At 43.1% G+C, this 18,246-nt stretch overlaps 1 protein-coding gene across 3 annotated transcripts in view; it reads right to left on the minus strand.

Annotated features, from left to right (window-relative positions):
* Window positions 1-18,246, minus strand: part of LOC147617514 (cilia- and flagella-associated protein 58-like) — a 67,876-nt gene that overhangs the window by 16,996 nt on the left and 32,634 nt on the right. For all 3 annotated transcript variants that reach the window (XR_015262234.1, XM_086775771.1, XM_086775770.1), the window contains 7 exons: window positions 10,752-10,830; window positions 10,428-10,624; window positions 7,698-7,899; window positions 7,350-7,493; window positions 7,017-7,217; window positions 6,288-6,476; window positions 5,843-6,115 (listed from right to left, as the gene is read on the minus strand). Coding sequence is in view for 2 of the 3 variants with exons in the window: in XM_086775771.1 (XP_086631897.1) it covers window positions 5,843-6,115; window positions 6,288-6,476; window positions 7,017-7,217; window positions 7,350-7,493; window positions 7,698-7,899; window positions 10,428-10,624; window positions 10,752-10,830 (1,285 nt within the window). In the remaining variant the exon portion in view is untranslated. The remainder of the gene's footprint in view (window positions 1-5,842; window positions 6,116-6,287; window positions 6,477-7,016; window positions 7,218-7,349; window positions 7,494-7,697; window positions 7,900-10,427; window positions 10,625-10,751; window positions 10,831-18,246) is intronic.

Genomic DNA, 18,246 nt, shown 5'->3' on the forward strand with positions numbered 1-18,246 from the left:
GAATCATTTATGTAGGTTCTGGTTGTGGCTTTTAGCAGTGAGGTTCTATTTACAAATGGGGTTATTGAACAAGATCTTGCTTAAGATTGCACAAAAGAGAGAGAGAGAGAGAGAGAGAGAGAGAGAGATTATGTCTGATCACAGCGTACTAATACCTCTAGATGCACAAACGCATGTAATGAGAAAAATTATATAAACATAAATGGCAGGCTGAGGCGAAGTACATACCAGAATGCAAACATAAATGGTAGGCTGAGGCTAAGTACATACCAGAATGCAGACATACAAGACGTTACGAGAAGTGCTAGATTGAGTGTATGGAGAGAGACACTAATACTTTTACACGTATCTTGTGTCCTCTGGATTAGCTGCCCAGATCTGAGAGGCTTGAACGTGATTCTGGCCACATGCCTCGCCCTAAGCTTCCCTGAGTCAAAGTGCTGTCGCGGTCTCCCAGTTTGGTCACATGCCTCATCATCATAAGCTCCGCTGGGTCAAAACAAGATCTACATGATGTAGGTGCGACTGTCTCCTGATTTTGGGAGCATGTCGTCATTGGGTGTCTAGAATTGGGTTTGGTGTGTCTAGAATTGGGTTTGGTGTGACTTCAACAGCACTCTCACTCCTGACCTCGAACATGTCTAGAATTGGGTTTGGTGTGACTTCAACAGCACTCTCATTGGGTGTCTAGAATTGGGTTTGGTGTCTCCTGATTTTGGGAGCATGTCGTCATTGGGTGTCTAGAATTGGGTTTGGTGTGTCTAGAATTGGGTTTGGTGTGACTTCAACAGCACTCTCACTCCTGACCTCGAACATGTCTAGAATTGGGTTTGGTGTGACTTCAACAGCACTCTCATTGGGTGTCTAGAATTGGGTTTGGTGTCTCCTGATTTTGGGAGCATGTCGTCATTGGGTGTCTAGAATTGGGTTTGGTGTGTCTAGAATTGGGTTTGAAGTGATTCATTGAATGTAACTCTACTTTTGCTTATTGCTGTCCTTCATTGTCTCAGAAAAGGAGGTGATGAGTGTCTGTGATCAGTGACCAATCTGCCTTCCATTTGAATCTTATTATCTCCCATCGAGGCTCAAGAACAAAGTGACTCAAATTTCCCTCATTGGGGTATTCAAATAAACCAGAGAAGATGGAAGGCCGTTTTTTAGACTTGCTGATGCAAGGGTCATTAGGGGACTTAGCGTAGTGCCGATTGCTCAACCTCCTAGTGACAGAAGCTACACGTACTTGCACTCCACTCTATTGTAATATATACAAGCTTTTTCTGGCTCATAGATTTATGCATTAGAGTTCAGATTTTTATTATCACTTAGTCATGAAGCACTTCGTGCGGAAAATTATTAAAGTTAAGCCACTGCACTTTTTTTAAAAAAAAATATGGCCTTACGCCAAAGACTTGGTAATGTTAACCATGACAGTTAACATACCCCTTTTCTAATTCAGATTCCATCTTCAAAATCGATTAGTAGCCTCTCTTGAAGTAGTTTTAGAGAAAGTTTGTTGGCAAAGGAGGAGGTTCAAAGTAATGTATCGGTGGCCAAATTTGTGTTTTTCGAACATGTCCTCAAATGTGATGAGTCGATGTCCGGGTAGAAATCTTAATTTGGCTTGCACTTGCGCCACTCTGGGGCCCTTCTTAAGGTCAAAGACCATATAATTGGGTGGTGGATCTTTGGCCGAAGTGTCTGAGCAGGATGAGTATCAATTTGAAGAACCTGATTGTAGCTTGAATTGTTGGATTTCGCACAAGCTTGTAGTCATTGATGAAGTTCGCCATCTGCTCAATCATCTTGTCCTCTCTTCAGTAACCAGTGTCTTGTGTATGGCCAGTTGAACACCACACTTGGTTCCTTGTCCCTCAACTCTTCAAACTCCTTCCAGCTCCAGCATAGCGCAGCGTGTTGCAGTACGTGATCTTTCTTGAGGTGGGGCAACCCATATCCTCCTCAGTATGGATATCGCCCTTGTTCGGCCTGTAGTATCATCCCCTTGTTTCCTCTATGTGCCGACAGCGCCAACACAAGAAGAATCTGATAATGGCCTTAGTCACCAGCCGCACATTCAGCTGCACGTCAGAGCCAGTATTCTGGTCCGTTTCTGTCTGCTACATGAATTTGCATGGCCCTTTATGTAAGGGGTCATACCACTCACGCATTTCTGAGGGACTATCTCCTCTTTTTCATCCTCATCATGAGATGGGCTGGCTTCCTGTTCCGGCATCTCAAGGTTCCACTTCCATGAGTCCATGCGAGTAAGGCTTGGCGTCCCATACCACCAATGCTTGCCCACAGGGACCCTTGGCAAGACTATCTGTGATCCAGGAGTAAGCCTCTTGATCCAAGTCCAAACCCCACTGAATCAATAATAACCCAAGACTCACTTATATAGTGCGTATTGCTGCTATAAATAATAGTCGACTGTGAAACGATATTATCAAAAATACTCCTTCCTTGGAGGAAACCATTCTGTGTATCATGAATAACTCTCTGAAGAACATGCTAAAGCCTCATACTCTCACTGCCTTCACTAAGATTTTGTAAGTAAATCCAAGCAAAGTTATGGGCCTCCACTGTCTAATACTGGTCTCGTCCCCACCTTTCGGGACAAGAATGATAAGACCCTCCGTGAGAAAAATCTCCTGCAGAGCAGTAGTAACATCATCACCAATGTAATCCCAAAACTGTAAAAAGAAGAATGGAGAGACACCATCATCCCTTGGGCATTTGCCTTTCGAGAGGGCATGCAAAGCATGTCTCAGCTCATCCTTCGAAAAGGGGGCATCCAAAGAGGCACACATATCATTTGTAATAAGCCTGGGCATGCACTCCCTGACTTTTTGTTGTGCAACATCGCTATCCAAAAAGTGGGCCTCTGCAGAGAGCAAGGTTTCATAAAAATATGAGGCAATACTCTTCACCTTATTTGGATCAGTGTGAAGTTTTCCCTGAGAATCTTGCAAGCATCTCAAACTGTCCCTACTGTGCATAGGTCCATGTGTCGAGGCTGCCTCTTCTGGATCTAGCCCTGAAAATGTCCATGGCATTTATCATGCACATGACACTTTGCAAAAATGACCTTGTCATCTCCATCAAGAATGACTGAACCATTCTTGTTGAAGTGAGCCCGCAAGTCACGGTCCGTGGTGGCCAAGACAGAAAGAAGGTTCCCCTTTATATTTGGAACCAAAGAACATTTGAAAGACTTTTTGTACAACCTTCTTTAGACATAAGCAAAATATTACCTCAACCTTTGATTGGGCACTTTGCATCATTGCTTGCCACCATGTCATCTCCCACAAGCTTTCGGAAGGAATACCAATCCTTGCAACTGGTCATGTGCCTAGAAGCCCTGCTGGATGATCCAAGAATCATCATGTGCTGCAACATTAGCTGTCTCACTGCACACTTCTTTCAATGGCAACAAACGGCTCCATTTATGCAACATGATTGGATTCTTCCTAGGTCTTCACAGTGCCATTCTTGGCATCTTCTTGCTTTTCCTACATTCTTTGGCTGTCCCTTCCCCCCCCCCGCCACCCCCCCCCCCCCCCCCCCCGAGAAAAGATCGTCATACTATCCTCGCAGGGTGTGGATCAACTCCTGCCAAATCCCCCGAATAGTCTCCCCTCAAAGGCCCTGAAACACCGGGCTCTCCAGGTGAACCATATGGTAAGGCTGCTGAGGAGCTCCCATCGTAGATCCCTCTCCTGTGTCCAACCGGCGGACGAGAAATCCAGTGAAGGAACAAGGCGAGGCTGGCCCCTAATGAATCTGATGGCTCCACCTAGATCTCCTCTCGGAGACTGCAGAAGGCCTGCCAGTCTCCAAAACTGCGTGCTGGGCCTGCCGGCCGCCAATGGTCCCCAGGCTAAACGAGGCCGAGAACCCAGCATATGACCCTGCTCTGTGTGTACCGTGGGGCTCCAGATGAGCGGCTGTCTGGCCCGCTCCTCATCACAAGTAGGAGGTCTCTAAGAAAGCCTCAGTCTCAGCAGCTCCCAACCTCGCAGGATGCTCAAGACAAATCTGTCCTCCCATCCTCTACTGAGGCCTGTCCTCCTCATCTCTATGAAGATCCATCGTATCTCTGGTGCCCAAGTGCTCCCTGCTGGGGGAGCCCTAGCCTGCGGTCGCTGAAGGGGGTGCTGGCATCTCCTGATCCTCAGTCTGCGCTGGGGTCTCCTCCTGGAGGGGAGCAAAGCTGTTCCTCACTGGAACCCAGTGATGTTGAGACTGTGATAGCTGCTGCATCGGTCTCTGGGCATGCTGCTGTGGCTGTCTCCCTCTACGGCGCCCTTGTCCAGGCTGCCAATCCGAGGTCTCTGTGGGCTGACCAGGTGTCCCAGAGGCTCCCTGTCGAGCCGCATCTGTGGGCGGGCCATCGGGGGCCTGCTGTTACGGTGAAGGTCGGGGTCTCCTGCGAGGGCAGGCCTTGGCCAGGTGGCTGACCTGCCTGCATATAAAACACTCGTTCGGGAGCCCCGAAAACTCCACTCTCTGATCGATCCACCCCCTCCCCCCCCCCCCCCCCCCCCCCCCCTATCCTAGGTAGCTGAATGACCTTCAAAAGGGAGGAGATGTCAAGAACCAAAACTCTAACCGAAGGCAGACCAGCTGCTCTAGCCACCACTGGAGCTGCTATGGGGCCAGTCTCAAGCACCGAGCCCACCAATGCTCCTATCCTAGAAAGGAGCGGAAGGTAGTCGCGGCGGAGTCCAGGGAAGCAAACTGTGACATGGAATATGCCTCCATTGCGACTCTATGTCTACATCTCTGCATCTCGAAGTAATGAGCTGAACTCCTCGGATGTGAGAGGAGTAGGTCTGACACCAACATTCAAAGATGTTACAAAACTATCATACTGAGGCAGCAATTCCCTTACACAACAAGACGAGTAAAATCCGAGGAGAGCGCACTCATGCCAATTGCAGCCATCTAGGCACGGAGATCTTTGATTTTGATGAGAAACACCTCCACCGTTTCACCTTCATTTAGTTTCTCTTGTTGAAGAAATTTTTGAGATTCTGATTTCTTGGAGGGTTTGAGGTCTCTTACTGGCTTTGCGACAAAGCCCAGGGAGGAATGTGTGATATGTTGAGTGGCGGCTTATTTGGGATGTCATATAGCTCGTGGGCATATGATTCCCATGGGGAGGGCTCTGTAATTTTCTTCAAGGATTCGCCAAGCATTGGAGCTATCTGCACTCAGAAAAAGTTGGTATAATTCCTCTTCGTGCTTAGCCAATAACACATGCTTTTTCCGGTGGGTAAGGTGGCAGCAGGGTCTCCGCATTTTGCATGCACATATCCAGATGCAAGCCCTTTCCCACATGAAAGAAGCTACACAATTTTGCACTCTTCATCATACCAGCCATTCTGAGGCTATGAGCCAACGGGGAACTTGACAGTGGAATTGACAGTAAATGTGCAGATTCATGAAGAATAGAAGTAAGCTGTGAGGTAAGAGCTGGAAGCGGTAATGAAAGATCTAGATCAGCTGTATGGCAATAAAGGTGATCCTCATTGACACAATAAAGGTCGTAGTGGGGGTGAAAGTGGAGGCAGAGGGGTCAGGTGAGGGCAATGGAGGGGATCCAGATGTGGTGAAGGCTACATATGTGTGATCAGCCCTGATAGGAAGTGGAGAGATGATGAAGTCATTGGCACATCTCATGAAAGGAGGAGAGAGAAATTTATTGTGCAAGCCCTTTTTTAGGTTAACGCCAATGTGCATACATAAAATAGAAGGATAACTTATACAACCTTTGTGATTGTGTAGCCGCATACAATTGAACTATGCAGATATTGACTAGAAGGATTGATTATACTACCTTAGTAAAGTCAAAGTGCTCTTTGATAAGTGCAAGCTCCTTTGTGTTGATCTCTTCCTTCATCTGTTCAATCTGGTGATTCATTACTTTAATTCTTCGCCTTAGTTCGTTTATTTCATCTTGGGCATCAACAAGGTTCTTGCTAAGAAGATTCCTTTCACTGCGGACAGTCTCATAAAGGTTCTGCTGCTGCTTTAGCCGATTTTCACCTTCTACAATCTTCTTTTGCAGATCCATAATTGTAACTTCTCTTGCACTCACCTCATCTAGTGCCTGTAGAGAGAGATCCACTTCAACAGTGTGAATGAATGCATCTAAAAACTTCCTTAGTTTCAATTATAAAGATTGAACATACATCAATGCAACGCTAAGTATTTCTTTCTCAAGATCAGTTGAGAGATAATCAAACAGCTATATAAACAAAACAAGAAAGGAAATGACCTACTTGCATGTACTTGACCCCTGCTTGTGAAGCTTCCGCACCATACTTTTGCCGCTCTTTCTCCAACTGATTTATCAGCCTGTCCTGTTTCTGCGCCGCATCTCGATAATTCTGTATCTCTGCTTCTAAATTGTGAATTGCAACCTCGTTTATCTTCACCAAATCGCTTTGCTTCTCAATTGAGTTTTCAGCCTGATTCCAATCACAATTTAAAAAAAAAAGACATCTATTTACTTGGTGGGGTGTGCATTCAGCTCCACATAAACACTAAATTGCATTTTACTCAGCTTATATGGTCATAATCTGATATGACTAAATCAGACCACCTCAATTTAACCATGAATCCACAATTGGAGTTTGCAAAGCTAATGATCGATTAATCAATTACTGACCCAACAGTGCTCTCTAGGGGGGGTTGTGTATTAAAAAGTATATTAACATCTACAAAGGACCAAAGGGCCTATGAGACCAAAAGTTGCAATGAATCCATAAAGTAAGTGTATCAGAAGAGGGAAAAAAGAGACGCAAACTAGCTACCTTGGTAAAACAACCATGACAAAGTTACAGAGTAGCCATTTGAAGGCTAAGGCATGTAAGGTGGTAATAGTACATATATCAAGTACACACACGCAGATAGAAGGGTGATTCAAAAGTATAAAAGTCTATACTTATCAGAAGCCTAAGTTTTATTGTATAAAAGTCTTTACTTATCAGACTAGCTATATTTCTTACTTGAGTCTTCAGCTTGTTCAATACATCACGCTCACGAAGAAGTTCTTCCTGCCGCTTCCGTTCTTGCTCAGCCAGCCTTTTTTGTAGTTCTACATCTTTTCCCATACTTTGAATTTCACCTCTTAATTCCTCTCTTTGGCTTTCTGCTTCTTCCTTCTGCTTCTCCAGTGCTCTCAGCTTCAAAACAGTTGCTTCTCGAATCTAGCAAGAAAAATGTCTCCTCTTATCACCTCTTAACAATACTGGACACTAAAATGGAGCAATTACTGGCTTTAACCACTTGCATGTTACTGTTGCAATCGTAAAGATATTTGCATTACCCTTTTTCATTACCTTATTTATATGTACAACTTCAGCTTTCACTGCTTGTATCTCATCATCCTTGATCTTCAACTCCACTTGTTTCTGGCTGTTTTCTGCTAGTAGTTGGGTATTTGCATGGATTTGCTCTTCAAGATCACTATGAAGTTTTGTAACCTGCCCTAAAACATGTTCAAGAAAGAGGTTACCCACAAGAATACTTCACTTCCAGTGTTTTATAGCGTACACAATCATGCATTGAAGCATTTATCACAGTGTATGAGCATTTATAACAGTGTTTAAGCATTTAAAACAAACATAATCATGCATTTAATGAATTAGGATGCCTTTTGGAAGACAAAAGAAAGCTCGAACATAGACCTTTTGGTTTACTGCATCAAACTCCTTTTGTACTTTGTCAGCAAGTTGCTTTTGTTCACGAAGCTGGTGTTCTAATTTTTCAACCTGCTCCTGGCTGTCTGCCACTTCTTGCTGTTTGACTTTTATTTCAGTCTGCTTAGACTCCAATGAGACTTTGAGCTCTCTGATTTCTTTTTCCATCCTCTCCTTTTTCTTTATTTCTCTGCATTGTTCCTTATGCATTTTATTTCTAAACAACGTTACTGAAATTTGAAATTTAACAGTTTCCTCAATGCAAGAACTTATTTGGAGAGATGTGACATGCAGGATATCACCGAGGGCCCGGTGGTGCGTCTTGTGAGAGTTGTTGGTATCGTAGGGAAGCACTTTTATATTGATCCTCCCCCTGCCCCCCCCCCTCCCACCCTAGGGATATCCAATCACAGATTCTTGGAGCCTTTGGTTGTACGGCCACCAGCGGATGCCCTATCAGGTATTTGCATCAGGACCCCGGTGAGTGGTGGGAGTGGAGGGATGCTACCAACCTGAGGAGAAGCATGCATTTCTTTAGTTACACTATGCGGAATGCTAGGCATCTTGTCTTGGAACACATTTAGAGAGTCCCTACTCTTAGACCTCATTGCGAGGCTTATGGTATCACACATGACATTCAGAGGACTTTTTGGAGAAGGAGGTGGCATTCTTAAGAAGGACACAGATATCCTCCTTTATTTGGCTTTCTTTACTTGGTGGTCTCACCAGAAACGAGTGGACCTCTATCATTGGTGTTAGCCCAGCATGCTCAATGTGCACGAGCTTCAGAGACAATCTACCATTGCTTATGGGAGTGCAGGGAAGCACAGAGGATTTGCACTGCGTTAGCACGTCTCCTTGGAAGGATGAGGAAGGATGCTTACATTTCCTTTGGTGCTATCATTTGGTCGACACAGTCAAGCCCACAGCTCAGGTACCATGTGCACGAGCTTCAGAGACAATCTACCATTGCTTATGGGAGTGCAGGGAAGCACAGAGGATTTGCGCTGCGATAGCTCGTCTCCTTGGAAGGATGAGGAAGGATGCTTACATTTCCTTTGGTGCTATCATTTGGTTGACACAGTCAGGCCCACAGCTCAGGTACAGGGGGGATGACAGGGATCAAGTCATTATGGTCAGTTGCTCGGTGGTGCCTTCTTCAGGACATGCCAGTGTCAGGATACATCGCACCTGCACCTCCCATGCTATGTACCTGGGCCCTAATCTACAGATTAGGGACCTAATCTTGCAGGGTTCGGGGGCCCGAGATTAGGGGTTAGCAGGCTAATACTTGGCTAGGGTTCATGAGAGATTATTGCTAGCATTGCACCCTTGGCACATTTGGAAGGCTAGATGCAGTGAGGCCATTGAGGGCACTTTGGTTTATGAGTCACGGTGTATTTGCAGAATTTGGAGTGATATCATCCACACCCTCATTCTCGCCCCTTGAACTCAAATCCAGGGATCTTCAAGGGCTGTGGAGAGAAAGCGCGGCCAGTTTATAAGAGTGGGATCATGGCATCTTTTTCATTGCCACTAATGGGACCTTGTTGGCAGCACAAGACACCTAATTGGTTGAGATTTCCCCCTTGTTTGGTTTGAAATCTACCTTTTATACATTTTTTCATACCAAATAAGTCTCTTAAATTTTTTTTCCAAGTTTAGGGACTGAAGAGCTTATCACTTTCTCATGCAAGGCATTCATTTTACTACATAGAAGGGTCCTTTTTTCAACAACCAAAAAAAAAAAAAAAAAACTAACTCAAATGAAAATTGTTGTCTATTTTTTTCCATACTGTAGCACGTAGCACTAGGGATCTGAAGGACCCACACTAGGAACTAAGAACTAGGAACTAAGTCACATACACACAGTCGAAGGCAGCCCAAATATATATACCAAAAACCAAAGCCAATGCAGAAGTCTGGCTTTCGGCATCGAGGGAGGACGTTTGCATATAATGTGGGTTACAAACATCCCTTTCATGGTTTCAAGACATCAAAGTATTGAAATCCTATGTTAAAAAACCAGTCCTAGATGCCCTCATGATAGAAGAACAGTGTGGATCATTTGCGGCCCTTTGATGCGAGAAAAGCCACAAACCAAAAGTTCAAAGCGAGTCAAAACTCTCCTGCTCAAATCTGGACAAAAACATTTGTCACTCTATGAATGTATGTTAATTTCTGCTTACACAGAAATTTTATTATCCTGAAAAAAGAAGGCATCGGTTAACAGTCATTAATTCTGGTTAAATGCTGGTCAAACTTGAGCTGCCTGGTCAATACAGGTCAATTCTGGTCAAAACTGCTCAAAAGATGACCAACATAGTCAAAAACTGCCAAACAGAACCCCCATTCCAAGAAAGCATCTCAAAATCTATGCCATACAGCTCATTAACCAATCTGTGATGCAACCAAAAAGTGTCAGGGTGCTTCGGGAGATATCAATGTATGTAATCTCAGCATGCTTGCTATTTAAGAGCTCATAAAGAAAAGCTTGATGCCTCCTTGTGACATGAGGTAAAGAGTTAAGGCCTCAACCAGAACAAGGTGTAGTGCTAAATTGTAAACCAAGAAAAACCTATTTTCAATCAAGAAAGAAGGGAAAAAAAAAACATATGTATTAAGTGATTCAAAATGAGTTTTTAAATTCCAGCCATGGAGGAATAGAATGAGGGAAGAAGAAGTACATGCCATGCATCCAAGAGATGTCAAACTTGCCTTTCACATTCTGCCTTTTTAGAAGATATTTGGTCCTTTTGAGTATTCAGCTCATGCTCCAGGGTTATGTTCTGCTCCTCTGAAACTCTGACCTTCTCATTGAGCTCTGTTATCTCTTTCCTCAGCTGCACAATGTGTGTAAGCTGCTGATCCCTCTCTTTACATGCATCCTCTTTTTGCTTTATCAAATCATTCAGCTGTGTGTGCCAAAGAACAAAGTTAACTAACACAGTACAAAATAATTTGTTCACATTCTCATTTGCATTGAGTACTTCTAAATAACGTAAGGTGTATGCAGTGTCGTGAGGTGACATTTAACAGTACCTCTTGCTCTTGCCCAACACTTAACCCAGTACCCTGGTCAATAATCTGGCTCAAATTCGAAATTTCTATTTTCAACTGCCTGCGAAATAGAGTTTTAATCATATGATTCATCTCACAACACAATTAATGCACGGGCCTAGACCTTAAACAACAAGATTAATCATTTTATTTGAAAACAAGAAAGGTTAAAACTTCTATTTTTTCAAGCTCTTTGCTGGCTTACTTTCCCTAGATTGGAATTGTAATTTGTTCGAAAGACATGAAAAATGCTAGTGTGTGTGTGTCTGCACGTGTGTGCGTTCACACATAGATACATAAAAAATACATACATACATACATACAAAGACATATATGTATGCATGTATACACACACATACACATACATAAACATATATGTGTGTGTGTGTGTGTGTGTGTGTGTGTGTGTGACATGCACAATTTAAACTTACTGTTAATGATCAGAGGAAATTGCACAAATGGCAGATTAGGGCAAGAATGAAGCCCCTCATGGATAAGGGCTGCTCTTTAAAATCCTTTTTCCAGGGCTTGCATGCTACTCGAAATAAAAATTCATGTCTAAGGGTTAGGAAACTGGATGGCTCTTGGACTCACTCTTTCTCTGATCTCCAAGACGAATGCCACAATTATTTCCAGAAATTGTTTTCTGCTCCTGGTTCCCCATCAAATCAAGTGACTGATGCCAGGACTGAATTTCTTCAATATGTTTCTGGAATAGTTGAAATGGATGATGCTCTTACCTTGGAGAGGCCTTTTACTAACACAGAACTTGATAATGCGTTGTTCCACCTCAGCAAATACAAGTCCCCTGGCTGGGATGGCCTTACAGTGGAATTTTATATTTCTTTTTGGGATGATTTGAAAGAGGTCCTTTTGCGAATGATCAATGTGGCCTGGCAAGAAAATCAGTTGCCGCACTCTTGGAAACATGGTATAGTCAAGCTTGTCCCCAAAAAACATCTGTGTGATCATATATCAGATTGGAGGCCTATTACTTTGATGCCTGTACTTTACAAACTTATTGCCAAAATGATTGTACATAGGCTTCACAGGATACTGCATGCAGGACTTCATCCTCATCAGTATGGTTTTGTGCCGCGAAGACAAATCCATGACAATATAAACAATGCCTTGACTGCAATTGAATATGCTAAGTATTCGCATCAAGATGTGCTTATAGTGCAGGTGGATATTGCTAAGGCATTTGACAATGTTCAATGGGATTTCATCTCTCAGATCATGACAAAGTTGGGCTTTGGTCCCAAGATGGCAAATGCTATTTACTGGCTTTATTCTGGCTCTACTGCTCACTGCATTCTTGGGAGCCATCTGTCTCGGTCATGGATATTGGGTCGATCAGTTAGACAGGGCTGCCCTTTCAGTGCCCTCTCCTATGCCATTGCGACCCATCCTCTTTTGATGTATCTTGATCATCTTACAAACACAGGACAGATGACTGGTCTCAAAATCCCAAGGGCTACATCTTTTTTGGCACAAGCATATGCTGATGATTCCTTCTTCATGCCACAGAATTCTCCTCAGGAACTTCGCATGCTTATGGCCACTCTTTCTTTCTATGGGTTAGCAGCGGGATTGCATGTCAATTTTGAAAAATCTAAATTACTCCCCCTAAAACAATGTGACTGGCATTCTATTCTTTGGCCGGGTCAGGTGGTGCATTCCAGAGATATTGTCAGGCATTTGGGATATCCCATAGGATGGCATATCACCAGAAAGCAGCAGTTAAAATGGATTTTCCAGAGACTTCAACATAAACTGGAATACTGGAAGATTTCTACTTGGCCTCTTCATGTCAGGCTCAGAATAGTACAATCCATTGTGATGTCCTATGTCCAGTTCTATTTGCCCTTGCTGCATTGGTCCTCCAGGGATATTTCAGCTTTTATGTCTCAAGCTATGGAGATATTATGGAAGACAAAAACTGCTGTAAAAGCATTGAGACTGATGAAGATGGAAATGGTGTGCTCCCCAAGGATGCATGGTGGACTTAATGTCCTCAATATAAAATGTCATGTACTTGCAAGGAAGGCTACAATGTTGCATACTTTCTTCCGTCAACAGCAGCCATGGACTTGTATGTTAGCATCCATGTGTGTCAACATGAGGACTTGTGCTTATGGTCATTGGATTACGGATCATTGGGAGGTTGTGATTGGGAGATTTGTAGGGAGGATACCTAGTTGTCCTTTCTCTACTGCCCTCATACTTGACTGGAAACAAGTTCTCTCTAAGGTCAAATGGGCTCCTGATAATTGCTTGGAGACAAACTCGATGAGGAAAGAAAGTATTCATTGGAGTGCCATCTTTGACGCTCCACTTGCTTTACAGGAACCTGTTCGGGCATACAATCTTATGAAATTGGGAATTAGGTACATACATGATGTGGTAGATGATCGGGGATATGTCTTATCCTTTCCCCGGGCCACTGCTACCTATGCATTGGGAATACATCATAGGTTGATATGGAAGAAAATTGCTGATTTATTGCATCCCTTTTTACCTATTCCACCCGTGGCTGACACAGACAGGCTTATGGATTGGCAATTGCAGCCATCTACTACATGCATTCATCCTATTCCCCTTCCTGCCGCCTTAACCTCCATCAAAGCCTACAGGCTTCTTCAGCCTGCCCCATGGATTCATCAACATGCTAATTCTCTGTGGCATATAAGGAAGCCCCTCTCATGGTGGCGGAAGAATCTCCGGATGTTGTGGAAGTGTAAAATGCCATTGAAACAAAGACTTTTTCTTTGGAGATGTTTGACAGGCACATTGTCAGTGGAGATGTTTGACAGGCACATTGTCAGTGGGGGTCATACTTGCTAAACGTCACATTGCACCTTCCACATGTCTAAGATGTCAGGCTCCCTCAGAGACTGTTCTTCATCTGCTTTGGCACTGCCCTTGTTCCAGGATCCTCCTCAGGAGAATTTCATATTTTCTTCGGCTCCGTTTCCCTAGTCGCATATTTGGGAAACATTTCTGGCTTTTTGGCAGATATATGCAGTCCTTGTCCCAATACTCACTATTTCTCTCTTGGGTGAGATATTGGGCTCTTTGGACAATTTGGAGTGAGCATAATTTGGCATATTTGGGTCGGCAGAATCACCAGTCATATGAATCCTTCAGAGCCTCATTGCGGCAATCCTTATATGATGCCTGCCATGAGGGTGATATGGATGCTTCTTGTTTAGAGCTTTTCTCTTTATGTTTCTGACATTTGGGATACTCTCCGCTTCGGAGACTTCCCATCTTGTAAATTTATGAGCATATAAATATACTGCACTGGATATTACCCAAAAAAAAAAAAGTGTGTGTGTGTGTCACACACTAGATGATGTTCACATTGCTTGGTTTCGTTTTGTGCAACGAATGCAAATAGTAGCTGACTATGGCAAGTATTATGTGGCTGATGCCAAGCAAAGAGTTGAAATGGCTAAACGACAAATCCAATCGCTCACGATGCTCAACCATCTTCAAACTCTTACACAAGATCAACAAAATGTGTTATGCGAAGCCAAAGCGTGGGTCTCTGTGAATTAACAAAGAAAGATATATAAATGGAAAATCCGATCGAGATGTACGCAACTCCAAGATAAAGGTTACTTATCCAAACAATTCTTCAAAAGCTTGCATGTCGATAGGCAAAGGCACAAAATAGTGCATGTTAAGAAATTTGACGGCACATGGACATCCACAAAAATGGAGCTTGCAACTAAATGTGTCAATCATTATCAGCACATATTTTAGAGCTCATCCCATGTGGATTCTGATGTTCATGATGCTCGAAAATTTTTCTTAAATTGTGTGCATTCCATTGTTGACAATGAATTTGCGTTGAGGCATGATCTTCCCTTAACTGAGGAAGAGTTGACACATGCATTATATGGTATGGGACGTTGGAAGTCACCTAGTTGGGATGATCGGACAGTTGAATTCTTTGTTGCCTTTTGGGATGAGCTTAAACTTCCGATCTTGAACATGATTAATGTTGCATGGGAAACAGGATGTATGCCTAATTCCTGGAAAGAAGGCCTTGTGGCTTTGGTACCTAAAAAAGCATTAGGAGAATCCTTTGATGATTGGAGACCAATCATGTTAATGCCCATTATCTATAAATTGGCAACTAAAATGCTTGCGAATCGTATTGGTGGTCTGCTATGGTTTGCATCCACAACATTATGGTTTTGTCCCCAGAAGACAAATTATGGATAATATTGCTAATGTATATCTAGCGATGAAATATCCCAAATATACTTCTCAAGATTTCTTTTTATGCGGGTGGATGTAGCAAAAGCTTTTGATACAGTTCAATGGGACTACATAGCTGAGGTCATGGCTGCAATGGGCTTTTGTTGTAAAATGCAACAAGCTATTTTTTGGTTATATAGAGATAGTACAGCCCAGTGTGTGTTTGGTCATAATCTTTCATCAAAGTGGGCATTGCAAAAATCTATGTCAAGGATGCCCTCTTAGTACATTGTTCTAAGTGATTGCCACACATCCACTTTTGATGTATATGGATCTCTTAACTGCACAGGGAAAATTATATGGTATGCGATTACCCAATGGTTCGCATTTTGTGGCCCAAGCCTATGCAGATCATTCTTTGTTCATGCCTAAAAATGATCCAAATGATCTCCAGTGCATCATGAGAACTTTGGAATTATTTGGTAAAGCAACTGGACTTTATATCGACTTTTCTTCTGACTGGCATGCACTGCTATGGCCAGGGCAAATTATTCCACCAGACAACTTGGTTATACATTTGGGATATCCACTAGCATGATATATGTCCATGCAGGATGCCATTCTTTGGGTATTGAACAAATTGAAGGCCAAGCTAGCATATTGAAAGATTTGGCATAGAACTTATATTGATTCTTTTATGACTGATGCCTTAAACTTGCTGTGCAAAACCAAGCGTCATACGAGAGTGATACGCCTTTTGAGACAATCTTTGGTCTACACTCCTAAAATGCATGGTGGATTAAACATACTTGATCTGCATTATCATCTCTTGGCGAGAAAGGCCACCATGATTCCTACTTTCTTTCAACTTCGGCAGCCATGGGCCATAATGCTTGTAGGCATGTGTGCTTCTATCAAGACTAGAGCTTATGGCAATCCACACATTTCTCATTGGGAAGAAGTGCTTAGTAAATTTGAAGGAAAAATTATGGGATGCCCTTATGAATATAGCTTTGCCTTCTATTCGCTGACATGGTAGAGATGCGCTGATTGGGAATTCTTTTTTATTGGAAAGCATCCATTGGTCTTCAGTGTTTCCTCAACCACTTGCAGTACAGAAACCACAAAAGGCATGCTTTTTGGCCTCTATTGGAGTTCCCACTTTGGCGGATGTTGTCACAAATGAGGGGTTTGTGATGACTTTCCCACAAGCCTGCTTGAAACACAACTTGGGTTTGCATCATAGGCGAGTGAAAACTATTACTATGTTCTTGCGGCCTTTTGAACCCATCCAACCTTGGATGATCAGGACAGACTTCATGATTGACAACTTGTTGGTCATACCAGCTCTCTTCGATTGAATGTGCTTTCGGCAAGTAATGTGTACAAATTGTTGCTTCCTTTACCCTGGATTCAGCCTCATGCTGATACTTTATGGGGCTTGCATAAGAATACTAAATGGTGGAAAAAAAGACTTCGAATAATTTGGGGTTGTAAGCTGCCTCTCAAACAACGTCTATTCTTATGGAGATGCCTTGTGGAAATACTTCTAGCTTCTACTTTTTTGACAAAACGACATCTCTCCAGTCATAGATGTTGTAGATGTGGATGACATGCAGAGTCCGGTCCTCATCTTCTTTGGCATTGCACGGAGTCCATGAATTTCTTGCAAACACTGACTCACAACCTCCGAGGATGTTTTCCATTGTTCAAAGGAGGAAATGGTGTTCTACCATCTTGCATCGCTGGATTTGACTCTTTCATCATTTGGATGAGATATCGGGCACTCTGTACTATTTGGAAGGCTAGGAACCATACTATGTTTCCACAGCTTCTATGGATGCTTATGATTTCTTTCGTACCAATATTCACCAGCCCCTACATGACTGTGGACAGCTCGACTCTATTGACATCCCACAGTTTGAAGTCTTTTACTATTGTTTTTAGCTTTCTTCCTTGGATCACTTCGTTCTTAAGTACATCCTCCTCAGGTATATTGTTTCTTGGTAATAGAATACTAGTTTTTTTTTTGGTGTGTATGTCACACACACACACACACTTTTTGTGAAACCATTGCTTCATTAAGGAATGTATGGTACATTCATAGTTGTCCCAAGGTGGGACAGGTACTACTCAGATATCAAAAACAGTGGGAAAACACCTCCAACTGTTGAAAGGAAAGATCTCCGAGATCAAAAGAATCTCGGAGTGAAGATAGAGAGACCTCTAGAAAAAGCGAAGCATATGATCTCCTCATGGCACAAAATCAATTGATTTCGTGCATGGTAGATCATCCAAAATCCCTGTCTCTAGTCGAGGAAAGGAAAACTATGTAATCTAGCAAAAGCGAAGAAAGGTGCCCGAACACCCAAAAGAATTTCCTGAAGTTGTTGTCAGGAAATCGCACTCTCAAGAGCCTTGACAATCTATCCACGAGAGCACGGGAAGAGGGGCATTCCCATAACAAATGAATATCTGTCTTGGCGAGGAGAACACCTCTTGCAAGAGGCAGGTGCAATGTTTCCACAAGAAAAGTCATCGTTTGAGAGGCAATTTGCTCCTCCAAACTATGGTCAAAGAGGCCTTCCACCAACAAAGAGGTTTGTTTACATGCCACAACCGGTTTGCATGTGTTTGTAACCAAGGTGGAGGGAGCAGAATTTTATAAGCTCTAGCAGCAATGAGGTGATGGAAAGAGAAAGGAGAGTAACTTGGAAGCTGCCTATCAAATTTCCAGTCTCTCAATATTTCCACCTCCTCAAATGGAGGCACCGGCTGAAAATCTTGCAATATAGAAATTACTTCATGCCATACATGCGTGTGATACATACTGGGATTGTATCTTCTAATAGCTTCTGGAAAGGAAAATATATTTCCTTGATCATCAACATCATCATCAACTAAGCACACACCAAAGTTGGAGAGGAAGTATGCTTTTATGGGTTGTAGTAAAGCCAATGAGTGCTGAAAAGCCTTGCTCCAATGAATACTTTCTTTTCGCAAAGAGTTGCCTCTATCTAGAGTTCTGCCCAACCAAGAAAAATTACAAAGGAGCATTTGCCAGTCATGTATAAGCGTGGTGGAAAAAGGGTAGCTCACAATCCGGCCCTCAAATCTTCCAAATATGACATCTTGATGGGAAACTATCCAATCCTGTAGCCGGCACCCTTGTCGCGACGAGACAGCTCCAAATGCAAAAGTAGAAGTGACTTGGCGGTGACTTGGACTTGTTGGTGGATAGCCGCCACGGGACAACTGGCCAGAT

This window comes from Cibotium barometz, chromosome 36, assembly GCF_041138505.1.
Source record: "Cibotium barometz isolate CiBa-2024 chromosome 36, ASM4113850v1, whole genome shotgun sequence".
NCBI lineage: Eukaryota > Viridiplantae > Streptophyta > Polypodiopsida > Cyatheales > Cibotiaceae > Cibotium > Cibotium barometz.